Below are 12,716 nucleotides of genomic sequence, written 5' to 3'. Positions count from 1 at the left end.
TTCCTACTGTATGTCGGCCATTTTTGAGCGTGAAGGAGCCAAGTTTGACTATTCCCCCCCTAACCCTTTAACATATCTGAATCATGCCCGTGATTGTTTTGTTTAACATAGCTAATGTGACATGTGTCTTTCCTTTCCGATGAAGCAAAAAAATTACATTTCAAATCATAAAATTTTTCAGCCATTTCTGGCCGATGAGGCCCAGACTATTAAGACGTGGGCGGTAAATAACGGCGTAAACTCCAGTAAACTGACGAGCGCAAACCTTAGTAAATCATCTCATGATTCATGTAAATTCTCTTCTCACATAAATTCTGCATCTGAAAGAGAAACTCCTACAAATGCATATGCAATAAGATCAGCCGCAGAAATAACCCTGTCCACGCCTTTCAGCGCTAATGTTTCACTGCGTGTGTTTAGTCAATCCTCACAGTAGTTTTAACACTAAAAGAGGATTTGAGCTGGAGCAAGGGTTAGCAAATCTGGCCCATAGTGTTCTCAGGCCACATTTGTGACTTTAAGTGGTTTGCTATTCAATCTCTGATTCTCTTCATACAGTGTCGAATGATTCTCCTGCCCCGGACTGAAAGCCACATGCACAATCCTGACACAAACTGCCTTGCCCACGCCAACCAATCAGACCTCAAGGTACGACCCAACATCACAACTACTGTTAATGAATGCAGTGAATTTGTTTCCATGATCGTTCAATGCAATCCAACTAGACCAAAATATTTAAAATACATGATTGTTTTTGTGCCAATGCCACATTATAGCTCAGTTTAACTGTATTATTCTGTTTAGCGAGCGCTGCAACCTCTGACATCCAGATCGCAGGGCTGAGACGGAGAGATTGCACAGTTGCCATGGAGATCCGAGACACATTTTAAGCCACCAGCTCTACTGCAAGGACTACTATGGTTGTCAAGCCATGACTGTACATTTTCGCCCTTCTCGTACCCTCTTGACTCTCTTGAGGGAATGAAGAGATACAGACAAATCTGACACAAGCTTCTTTATTGATGAAATGTGTCCTCAGATGAATCAGAAGGTGTCGCAGGCGCTCTGGAACGGACAGAAGGTGATGTTTCTCTTGTAGTAACATTCAGGGCTGGTGTGAAGTGTTTACTCTAAAGTCTGTACACTTTCCTGAAGGCAGTTAACTAAAATGCCTTGATCTTGTTGTAAAGAGTAGAACAAAATGCTGATTTCAATACGATTGTAATCTTAAAGTGCTCTTCTGTTTCATTTCTGCTTAGATGACAGCAAAAATAAGGATGCAATTAAGATCTTCAAGATTAAAAAAATGAGGGTGTGTTCACACTTGTCAGGTTTGGTTTTATTAAAACGAATCCTGGTGTATTAGTGCGGTTCACGGTCAAATGTGAACGCTGCCATCTGAACCCTGGAGCGCACCAGAAAAGACGACGAGACCTCTCAGAATAAGTTTTTTCTTGTCGTAGTCGCGATGGTGCCCATTGGAAATTGCGTCTCCTTGCAGCAGCTCTTCGTTTATGAGGAACTCCTGCACTGTTTTGACTCCTTTACACAATGTATAAGCTCTTCGTGAGTTTTCAGCTGATGCATTTAGCCCAGCACACAGCATCGGTTTGGGTATTCGGTAAGTTCCCTCGCAAAATATACATGGTCATTCCTGGTATTCTGTGCCTTTTGGTTATCCTAAAATGTAGAAAATCAAACTCACTACATTTTTGTGTAGTCGTGATAGGGTGATTGATTGAGAGGGATGAAAAAAATTATTTACCATTTATTAAACAAATTAAATTAAATGGAAGATCAAAAATGTCCATTTTGTTTTATGCAGTTTTATGGCCACTTTTATGGCTACTCTGTACATTATCTTAGACAACTCATGTGCCTTTGTCCCTTTAAAAGCATATCAGTTAATACATTTATCAGAAAATATTAATGTTGTGTATGAATTGTACTTACTTTCTCAAACGCATAATTCAAAAGTGTTTGTTTTCTGATACAAATGCCTAAAAGCACTGGTTTATTGATACTCAAGTGAACTTTCATTATCACTGAATTATTAGCATGTTTTCTGCTGATTTTATGAAAGTATTGTAAAAAAACAAAAAACAAAAACAATGCTTAACAGGGTGGATAAAGTGATAACAGGGTGGACAAACTCATAACAAGGTGGACAAACTAAGAACAGGGTGGAAAAATTAATAACAGGGTGGACAAATTAATAACAAGGTGGACAAACTAAGAACAGGGTGGACAAACTAAGAACAGGGTGGACAAACTAAGGACAGGGTGGACAAACTAAGAACAGGGTGGACAAACTAAGAACAGGGTGGACAAACTAAGGACAGGGTGGACAAACTAAGAACAGGGTGGACAAACTAAGAACAGGGTGGACAAACTAAGGACAGGGTGGACAAACTAAGAACAGGGTGGACAAATTAATAACAAGGTGGACAAACTAAGAACAGGGTGGACAAACTAATAACAGGGTGGACAAACTAAGAACAGGGTGGACAAACTAATAACAGGGTGGACAAACTAAGAACAGGGTGGACAAACTAAGAACAGGGTGGACAAACTAAGGACAGGGTGGACAAACTAAGAACAGGGTGGACAAACTAAGGACAGGGTGGACAAACTAAGGACAGGGTGGACAAACTAAGGACAGGGTGGACAAACTAAGAACAGGGTGGACAAATTAATAACAAGGTGGACAAACTAAGAACAGGGTGGACAAACTAATAACAGGGTGGACAAACTAAGAACAGGGTGGACAAACTAATAACAGGGTGGACAAACTAAGAACAGGGTGGACAAACTAAGAACAGGGTGGACAAACTAAGGACAGGGTGGACAAACTAAGAACAGGGTGGACAAACTAAGGACAGGGTGGACAAACTAAGGACAGGGTGGACAAACTAAGAACAGGGTGGACAAACTAAGAACAGGGTGGACAAACTAAGGACAGGGTGGAAAAACTAAGAACAGGGTGGACAAACTAAGGACAGGGTGGACAAACTAAGGACAGGGTGGACAAACTAAGGACAGGGTGGACAAACTAAGAACAGGGTGGACAAACTAAGAACAGGGTGGACAAACTAAGAACAGGGTGGACAAACTAAGGACAGGGTGGACAAACTAAGAACAGGGTGGACAAACTAAGGACAGGGTGGACAAACTAAGAACAGGGTGGACAAACTAAGAACAGGGTGGACAAACTAAGGACAGGGTGGACAAACTAAGAACAGGGTGGACAAACTAAGAACAGGGTGGACAAACTAAGGACAGGGTGGACAAACTAAGAACAGGGTGGACAAATTAATAACAAGGTGGACAAACTAAGAACAGGGTGGACAAACTAATAACAGGGTGGACAAACTAAGAACAGGGTGGACAAACTAATAACAGGGTGGACAAACTAAGAACAGGGTGGACAAACTAAGAACAGGGTGGACAAACTAAGGACAGGGTGGACAAACTAAGAACAGGGTGGACAAACTAAGGACAGGGTGGACAAACTAATAACAGGGTGGACAAACTAAGAACAGGGTGGACAAACTAAGAACAGGGTGGACAAACTAAGGACAGGGTGGAAAAACTAAGAACAGGGTGGACAAACTAAGGACAGGGTGGACAAACTAAGGACAGGGTGGACAAACTAAGGACAGGGTGGACAAACTAAGAACAGGGTGGACAAACTAAGAACAGGGTGGACAAACTAAGAACAGGGTGGACAAATTAATAACAAGGTGGACAAACTAAGAACAGGGTGGACAAACTAATAACAGGGTGGACAAACTAAGAACAGGGTGGACAAACTAATAACAGGGTGGACAAACTAAGAACAGGGTGGACAAACTAAGAACAGGGTGGACAAACTAAGGACAGGGTGGACAAACTAAGAACAGGGTGGACAAACTAAGGACAGGGTGGACAAACTAATAACAGGGTGGACAAACTAAGAACAGGGTGGACAAACTAAGGACAGGGTGGACAAACTAAGAACAGGGTGGACAAACTAAGAACAGGGTGGACAAACTAAGGACAGGGTGGACAAACTAAGAACAGGGTGGACAAATTAATAACAAGGTGGACAAACTAAGAACAGGGTGGACAAACTAATAACAGGGTGGACAAACTAAGAACAGGGTGGACAAACTAATAACAGGGTGGACAAACTAAGAACAGGGTGGACAAACTAAGAACAGGGTGGACAAACTAATAACAGGGTGGACAAACTAAGAACAGGGTGGACAAACTAATAACAAGGTGGACAAACTAAGAACAGGGTGGACAAATTAATAACAAGGTGGACAAACTAAGAACAGGGTGGACAAATTAATAACAAGGTGGACAAACTAAGAACAGGGTGGACAAATTAAGGACAGGGTGGACAAATTAATAACAAGGTGGACAAACTAAGAACAGGGTGGACAAATTAAGGACAGGGTGGACAAATTAATAACAAGGTGGACAAACTAAGGACAGGGTGGACAAACTAAGAACAGGGTGGACAAACTAAGAACAGGGTGGACAAATTAAGGACAGGGTGGACAAATTAATAACAAGGTGGACAAACTAAGAACAGGGTGGACAAATTAAGGACAGGGTGGACAAATTAATAACAAGGTGGACAAACTAAGAACAGGGTGGACAAATTAAGGACAGGGTGGACAAATTAATAACAAGGTGGACAAACTAAGAACAGGGTGGACAAACTAAGGACAGGGTGGACAAACTAAGAACAGGGTGGACAAACTAAGAACAGGGTGGACAAACTAAGGACAGGGTGGACAAATTAATAACAGGGTGGACAAATTAAGAACAAGGTGGACAAACTAAGAACAGGGTGGACAAATTAATAACAGGGTGGACAAACTAAGAACAGGGTGGACAAACTAAGAACAGGGTGGACAAACTAAGAACAGGGTGGACAAATTAATAACAGGGTGGACAAACTAAGAACAGGGTGGACAAACTAAGAACAGGGTGGACAAACTAAGAACAGGGTGGACAAACTAAGAACAGGGTGGACAAACTAAGGACAGGGTGGACAAATTAATAACAGGGTGGACAAATTAAGAACAAGGTGGACAAACTAAGAACAGGGTGGACAAATTAATAACAGGGTGGACAAACTAAGAACAGGGTGGACAAACTAAGAACAGGGTGGACAAATTAATAACAGGGTGGACAAACTAAGAACAGGGTGGACAAACTAAGAACAGGGTGGACAAATAATAGAGGATCTCACTCATCTTTACTGGGGACACAAAAGGCAGCGAATCCCAGGAATGACCCGCATCATACAAGCCGTTTTTCTTTGTACCTTTAGATTTGACATTAATTGATTACAAATGTGCCATATGTTGACATCCATAAAGCTGCATAATAATTGGTTTCTAAAGGGTTTTGTAAACCTTGTTTCTATGATATTGGCTGGATCCAAGTTTGAGATGGTTGTAACTCTGACAGTGATGATGATGATGATATGAAATATAAAGAAGCTATTCTATTTATTTACAGGTTTACCCTGCAGTATATGTGTTTATGTGTCTTTAAGGGTCTGTTCAACTTTTGAACTCCACAAGATGCATTTGAAGATCACCTGATCTCAGAGCTTCATGATCCATTACAAGCACAGCTCAAATACTGTCCTTTGGCCAGATGGCGTACAATAAACCCGGATCACAATGTAATGTTTGGGCATCAACGTGTGAAGAGCAGAGGACAGAAGAAGTGTTACTGTAGATTAATAACAAAAGAAACTGAGTGAGAAGCATTTTTCACAGGCTTACATTGTATTTCTAAAGCACAAGGCTCTGAGTTATCTCCCACATGTGAGCATGCAAATGATTCAAATTATAATTTACATTGCATTTTGTAATTAGATTCAGTATTTTCTCACTATAGGATCACTTTATGGCAAGGGTCAAATATTTTAGGGGAGAAATAAGAACAGTAATAATCATAGTTGACGAATGATTGTATGTTAGTGTACACTCGCTGTTTGTATATTGGTGCTCTGCATCTTTCAACCAAAATAAGAGGATTAAAGCTGATAATAAATGTGATTGTTAATGTGTTCTTATTTCACTGCACCAGCCGTTTTCATTTAAACTATAAAACACATAGATTGATGTGTTTTCAGTGGCAGTAAATCAGTTCATGGGAATTAGTGGTGCTTCATTTTGGGAATTAATTAGCACAGTTTTATTCAGTTTAAGCTGAAATGAGCAGAACACACTTGTGTATGATAGGGCTCAGAGAGTTGAGAGAAAATGAGAGACAAATTTGTAGCTTTAATAAGGATTATTCTATATTTAATAGATAATTTATCCACTGCATTTTTTAAATAAAATGAAAGCACTAGAATGAGTCTTTCTTGCTCATCTCCTTGCACTGACTCATATATTATTTGAAGGCTTTTCCTGCTTCTAAAGACCAATAGCATTCAAGCATTTCACTGGTTGTGATAGTAAACCAGTCTTGAACATTGAGCATTGAACGCTAGGATAATAATAACATCTGCTCAGAGTCCCTGATATATGTGTGCTAGAAACACAATAACTAGATTGTCATATCGATCAATCTTCACGTCACCCAGCCCTAAAACTTATACATACAATATAACTTTCTGTAAAGCTGCCTTGAAACAATGTGAAAAACACTATACAAATGACCTTGACTTGACTTGGAGTCTTACAGATTATCAACACTATCAGTAAGACGTTTATTTGTTCCATAACTGAAGCAGAAATACTGCATTTTGCATTACAACTTCCATTATATGTTGCTACTATAATACCTTGACAATAATAGCACAATCACAGTCATGTGAATTACAAAAATATTTATCAGGTTGCAAAAAATAGAACATAAAAATCTTATCATCCAGCCAAGTAACATAATATATTAACAATATTACAGTACATTAAACATGTAAGTAAATAAAGTAGTGGTATTTAATCACAAATTCACATTATTATTTATTAACTGACTAATACAAGAATGGCACATTATTATTGAAAGGGAACCAATATGATCTCTGACATCTCCATTTGGATTTGCCTGTAGATTCTCTCATTAAAACTTCAATCATCTATTCTGGACCCTTATAAATTGCTGGTTATGCTATCATCACAATATCTGAAATTAATAAAAATTAAAAAATTGCTGTCTGTGACAGACTCTTTTACTAAAGTTCAATCATACTGTTTGCCAAGAGTCATACAATTACTGTTCTTATCTTCCTTTAACATGTGCTGATAAGAATATTAAAGCATGAGTGTACTGTAGAGCAAATAACGTGCGCTATCTTATGGATGTTTTACTGTACGTGAGAGCTCAAGACTTGGCAGATGTTCAGAAATCACAATCCCAGCCGGAGAACTCCTCCTCCGCTTGAGTCTTATCGTAGGGGAAGCGGTCAAAGTTTATATAGCAGGGACCCTGAGAACCAAAAAAACACACAATCACAATCTCAAAAGTGTCTGAAACCTGATGATTTTCACATTTGTTGATTATTGAACACATATTTAGCACATTGTACTATAGAGAATGTTTACGTTGTGTCAGGTGATCTGTGTAAATAATATAATTTAAGCTAAAAATGTGACCTTTCTTATGAGTCGAACAGTCGGCGCTTCCAGTTGCCCCATTCTTAATTTATGCCAGTTAATGCTGTTAAACCACCTGAGAAATAAGACAAATGTGTCATTAATAACAATAAAAACAACACAAATGCTACGCAAAAGCCTAGCATTCAGTGTGGTTGGTGGTTAAACTGCCCCATTATGCTATTTTAAAGGCTGCTAGTTGTGTTTTGGCGTCTCCTACAACAGGTTTACATGCATCACAAAACACACTTTCATTTTCTCATAATATACATTACACATCACCACAATGTTCAATGATTCTCAAACGACTCGACGGATGATTCAGTCTCTCTAAATCCCTCCTTTCTGTGAGATACTCTGCTCTGATTGGTCAGATGGCCCAGTCTGTTGTGATTGGTCTACTCTCGATTTTACCCAAGCGGCTCCTCCCGCAGTTTCTCTTGAAGCCGATACGGAAGAGACTTAAACTGCAGTTCATGGACTGGCCACTGGAGACAGACTCCAGAAGGAGCAGAATCTCATTGAGCTCATGTTAAAATGCCCAACTTTACAGCAGAAGAACACATGTCTACAGTCTGGGACACATTGTGCTTTTGGTCTATACGGCTAATTTTGCCCTTCATGACGACTGTGAGGGGGGTGAATTATTTTTCTGTGATAGATTAATGTGATATCGTCATCACTGGCGGCCATCTTGTCACAGGCAAGCTTTCTGGCGGCCATCTTGTACCTGATGTAAGGCGAGTGATCTGAACACAAATACTCTTATCTCGCTGAAATCTTGACGGATTTACAAATGGTTTGGTTTCTTCCAAACGTTATTAACGTGCCTATAATTCTGGATGCTTGAACAAATTATTAATAATTATTCATAAGTATGCAGTGTCATAACTACATCTCTGATGTTTATAACAAACAAAACAGTTTGAAAATCAGTAAATTGAGCAAGTTATGTTACGAGTGAGCGAGCTGACTGTGACAAGATGGCCGCCAGGTGCAGAAGTCGACCTCCATTGGCCAGCAGCGTGGACGAGACATCTAGCCTTTATTATGTATATCTATGGTCCCTACTTTACACTTCAAAACTGCTCTTCAGAATCCTATGGGTGACGTCAAGGACACTACGTTCATATTTTTTCAATCCGAGCGCGAGTCCGATGATGAAACATTGAAGAACTAGTTATTTAACCCGAACCACAAATCACAAGGATGACTTGAGCAGGAGTTTCTCAGTGATTTCGCTACTCATTATGGGATGTTGCAGCTGTAATTCCTCACCATCAGCATTAACAAGTGTGTGTCCATCAACAAACCCATGTGTGTGTTTCTCATTTATTGGTGCACATGCGGGAACTGTATCAATAACTGCTCATACGTGAGCCCAGCACTGACGTCAATGACTGATGGTTCATAAACGTGTGTAAAACAAATCTAACTTCATCCGTTCTCTTTACTCACAGTAGTGAGAGCGACAGACGGTCTGCATTAATACACACAGTTTGAGGTAATAGTGGCCCACAGCTGATGAGCAGAAGTAAGACAGTAATAACGCGAGTTAGCCGGAAACTTACACAATATAAAACACAAAACTACACATTTTGAACACCCGGTAGAAAATATATACATCAATAATAATTCATATTTACAGGTTGGGATTTTGAAGAGCAAATAAACGGATACTGACTCGTCTTTAAAGAGCAAGTGTTTGTGAATCCCGAGGTTTGAGAAGCAGTCGTCAGTAAAATTACGTTTGAGGGTCAAGGCGGGCATTATGCAAATCCTTTTCTCGAACCGTAACACATTGAGATTCGAAACACAAACAACTCATTTAGGCGCTTCAGAGTCGATTCTTTCTTTTGGGAGACAATAACTTTATTTATCGTGCACTTTCGACTTTACAACTTTGCAGAACGTTTACATTCACAAACAGCGATGAAAGGGAATACTAAAAAAACATAATAGGGGCACTTTAAGTCATTAATTAGTGTATAAATGTGTGTATATTTTTATACACATCAAAATGACTAAACTCAATACACCTAAATTGTAATTGTGGAATATGGAAATATTTCTATTTATTAATTTCCATTTATCACCTGTGATTTCTGACATCTTTGATTCCATTTTTCGTATTGCCCAAACGCTGTCCAGGACGTGGCCTGCAAGACATTCAAACAAACACTTAAACTGAAAATTAGCAATGTAATGAAGTTCAAATAAATAATAAAAACGGGCAATTATTTTTCAGATAGAGAACAAATCATAAACTGTGCCAAACAATGATCACCTGCACAATTTACTGATGAGAGATTTGGCACCTTCCCCCATAAATGAAGGGAAATTGATCACGCCATCCAAGATCTTGGCATAGATCTTCTGAGGATCTGAACTGGAGAACGGTGGGCTTTAGGACAAATAAAACTGCATTATTACAAATCATTTCAAACAAATAGAGCTGAATCACACTTTGACAATTGTGTTTTTCATGTGGGCTGAACAAAAGAGGTGTAACGTATGTTCTGTGTTCCCCCTTCATTGTGTTTTTCGTTCAGTCTTGTGACCTAGTTTCCCCCAGTCTAATCAGTTATGTCATTCACCTGTGTCCTGTTAATCATCTTGTTATCATGTATTTTGCTCTGTGACTGTGTATTTAGCTTTCAGTTCTCCCTCAGTGTTTTATCAGGGTTGGAGCTAAACTCAGCAGGACAGTGGCCCTCGAGGACTGGAATTGCCCACCCCTGGTCTACGTTAATGTTAACATGTGTCTGAAATCGCCCCTATACCCTTAAATATGGCATTATTTGAGGGGACAGCCATTTGTGGTGGTGTCTGAAACCATAGTGAACGTTATCGAGTGCACTCATTCAATCCCACAATTCACTGCAATAACGAGTGTACAACCCATGTACGCTCAGAATACCCATAATGCACCGTGAGAGTCGCGCATCGAATGAGTTGCCGCGTCTGACCATAAAATGGCGCCCGCAGCTTTTCCAAACCGCTTTCCAATGTGGCTACAGCAGGTATAATGATTCCTTTTTTATTGATTATTAAAATGTATAATTGTGTTGTATACATGCTAGTTTCTATGAGAGTTCAATCTTTTCATTTCCTGGAGCTGCAGGTTTGCTACGTTTCAATTGATTAACCACCTCACCTCAGGCATATCTGAATATAAAAGAGCACCTACCCACATACATTGGAGAAAATTGATAAAAATTGTCTAATTTTACAGAAAACGCTCAATTTTAACACAGTGGTGGAATACTGCATTATATTGTATTTATTCACAATTTTATGATAAACATATAAAAAAAGTCATATTTTGATTTGTTATTTGAAAATCTATCATTTTAGATCTATTTGGTCTATATCCATTCAGAAGTTTATGTTGATTCCACTAGTTGTCATTAAACAGGGGAAAAATAATTTTCTTGATATCTCCTTCCAAAAAAAAACGTATGACGCAATACGTGATGGCGTCATCAAAAAAATTGCGGCTAGCAAAGACAATCAAAACTAAGGATAATAAGAGTATTTGTCTGGATCACATGTTTTGATCTGGACATCGGTGACATATTACAGTGTCATTTGGCCATGCTCGCTCACAAACATCTGAAAATGGTCTCATTTTGAAGAGAACAACCTAAGGAACGAGCTGATATAGCGTCTGAGGCTATTAGCTCCACAACACGTTAGTGATCCGAACAGGAATATGACTCATGTGTTTGCTTGTTCAAAGGAGTCATTTCCATCTTCGTGTTTCTTTTGATAATAACGTTACTGTAAAGTGCTGGATCTGTGGAATAAACTGCACAGTGATATTCTTGAGGGTGACAGCTTTCATTTGATATATGACTATATATGTGATATAAATATGAAATGTAATATTATTCAAATGATTTTCTCAAGGGGGGGTCGAATTCAGACATAAATGTAACATAAATTCAAAAGTGATTGGGTTATCAAGAAAGCTGAGGTTCTAATCTTTCAAACGATACCATTTATGCCTAGTTTTGTGCTGCACAACTTATAGATTTTTAAAAAATGATTATGATGATGCAATGTTGGACCCACGGGTGGGTCGGTGGGGGGGTGCAGAGCTGAAGTGGTTTAAATAAACAGCATAAATTATGCAAAAACGGCAGCCCTTCTGGCGCACTCAGTGTCTGAATTCACTCACTCGTTTTCATTCACTCCCTCAAGTGGACTATATTAGTGGAGTAATGTAGGGAATGAGGGTATAGGGGGCGATTTCAACACAGCAATGGTTTCCTTAGTTTTCAGAGTTCCTGTTTCCAGTTCTTCCTCGTCATTGTGAGTTTTCCGCACCACATTACGTAACAAGAGGAGCAGCATGCAGAAAACAATATATGAGAGAACTGTATTACCTGCCCACAAGTAGCTCAAAGATCAGAACACCAAGCGACCAGAAGTCAGCGGCAAAGTCATGGCCCTGGTTCTGAATGATCTCTGGAGAAATATACTCAGGTGTACCGCAAAACGAGTATGTCTTTTCACCCCGAGAAAGCTCTTTTGCAAAACCAAAATCAACCTGGAATCAAAAGAATACAAGAAAAGAAGATTAAAAAAAAAATTTGATTTGGACTTTACTGTATGGGATGTATTTTTCTGACAGTCACCTATTAACAGAATATTTAATCTCAACTCTAAAAATAAAATAGGTTGTGTGAAAAGTGTTGCTTGTACAAGTTTCTTATTGGCGCTCTTGTTTTGCCAGTTTTTGAAATATTAAAACAGTATTCTGTCCACCTTAAAAGTGCACTATGAAGGGTTTTCAAAAAAATTAATAAGTAAAATAAAGTATACTCATACATAAATAATGCCTCTCAGTCATTACTTTTGCTCCACTAGAAGTGCATGGTGGTGTTTGTGTCTGCAGACATTGTCCTGTGCCTGTAATTTCTTATTTTCTTGAATTTCTGTGCTCGGGACGTTTTGTCCAGCGGGGGTGTAGCCCCAGCCAATCACGATGCACAGTGCTGGTGGGGGCGGGACTTATCGTCTGCATTTGAAGCTGTTTCTCGACACAAAAACAATTCACGAATGTTGCTTTTGCCTCACTGACTGCTATCTGTAACT

The 12,716-nt window shown here is 39.2% G+C and overlaps 1 protein-coding gene across 1 annotated transcript in view; it reads right to left on the bottom strand.

The window, feature by feature from the left end:
• Window positions 1-6,686: 6,686 nt before the first annotated feature.
• prkg3 (protein kinase cGMP-dependent 3) overlaps window positions 6,687-12,716 on the bottom strand; it is a 28,132-nt gene continuing 22,102 nt past the window's right edge. The window contains exons 19-23 of the mRNA XM_079830552.1: window positions 12,005-12,168; window positions 9,901-10,017; window positions 9,710-9,772; window positions 7,614-7,689; window positions 6,687-7,446 (exon numbers count right to left, since the gene is read on the bottom strand). Coding sequence (XP_079686678.1) covers window positions 7,360-7,446; window positions 7,614-7,689; window positions 9,710-9,772; window positions 9,901-10,017; window positions 12,005-12,168 — 507 coding nt within the window. The 3' untranslated portion in view covers window positions 6,687-7,359. The remainder of the gene's footprint in view (window positions 7,447-7,613; window positions 7,690-9,709; window positions 9,773-9,900; window positions 10,018-12,004; window positions 12,169-12,716) is intronic.

The sequence above is a fragment of the Gobio gobio genome (assembly GCF_949357685.1).
Source record: "Gobio gobio genome assembly, chromosome: 12".
NCBI lineage: Eukaryota > Metazoa > Chordata > Actinopteri > Cypriniformes > Gobionidae > Gobio > Gobio gobio.
This window is presented reverse-complemented; position numbering and strand designations above follow the sequence as displayed.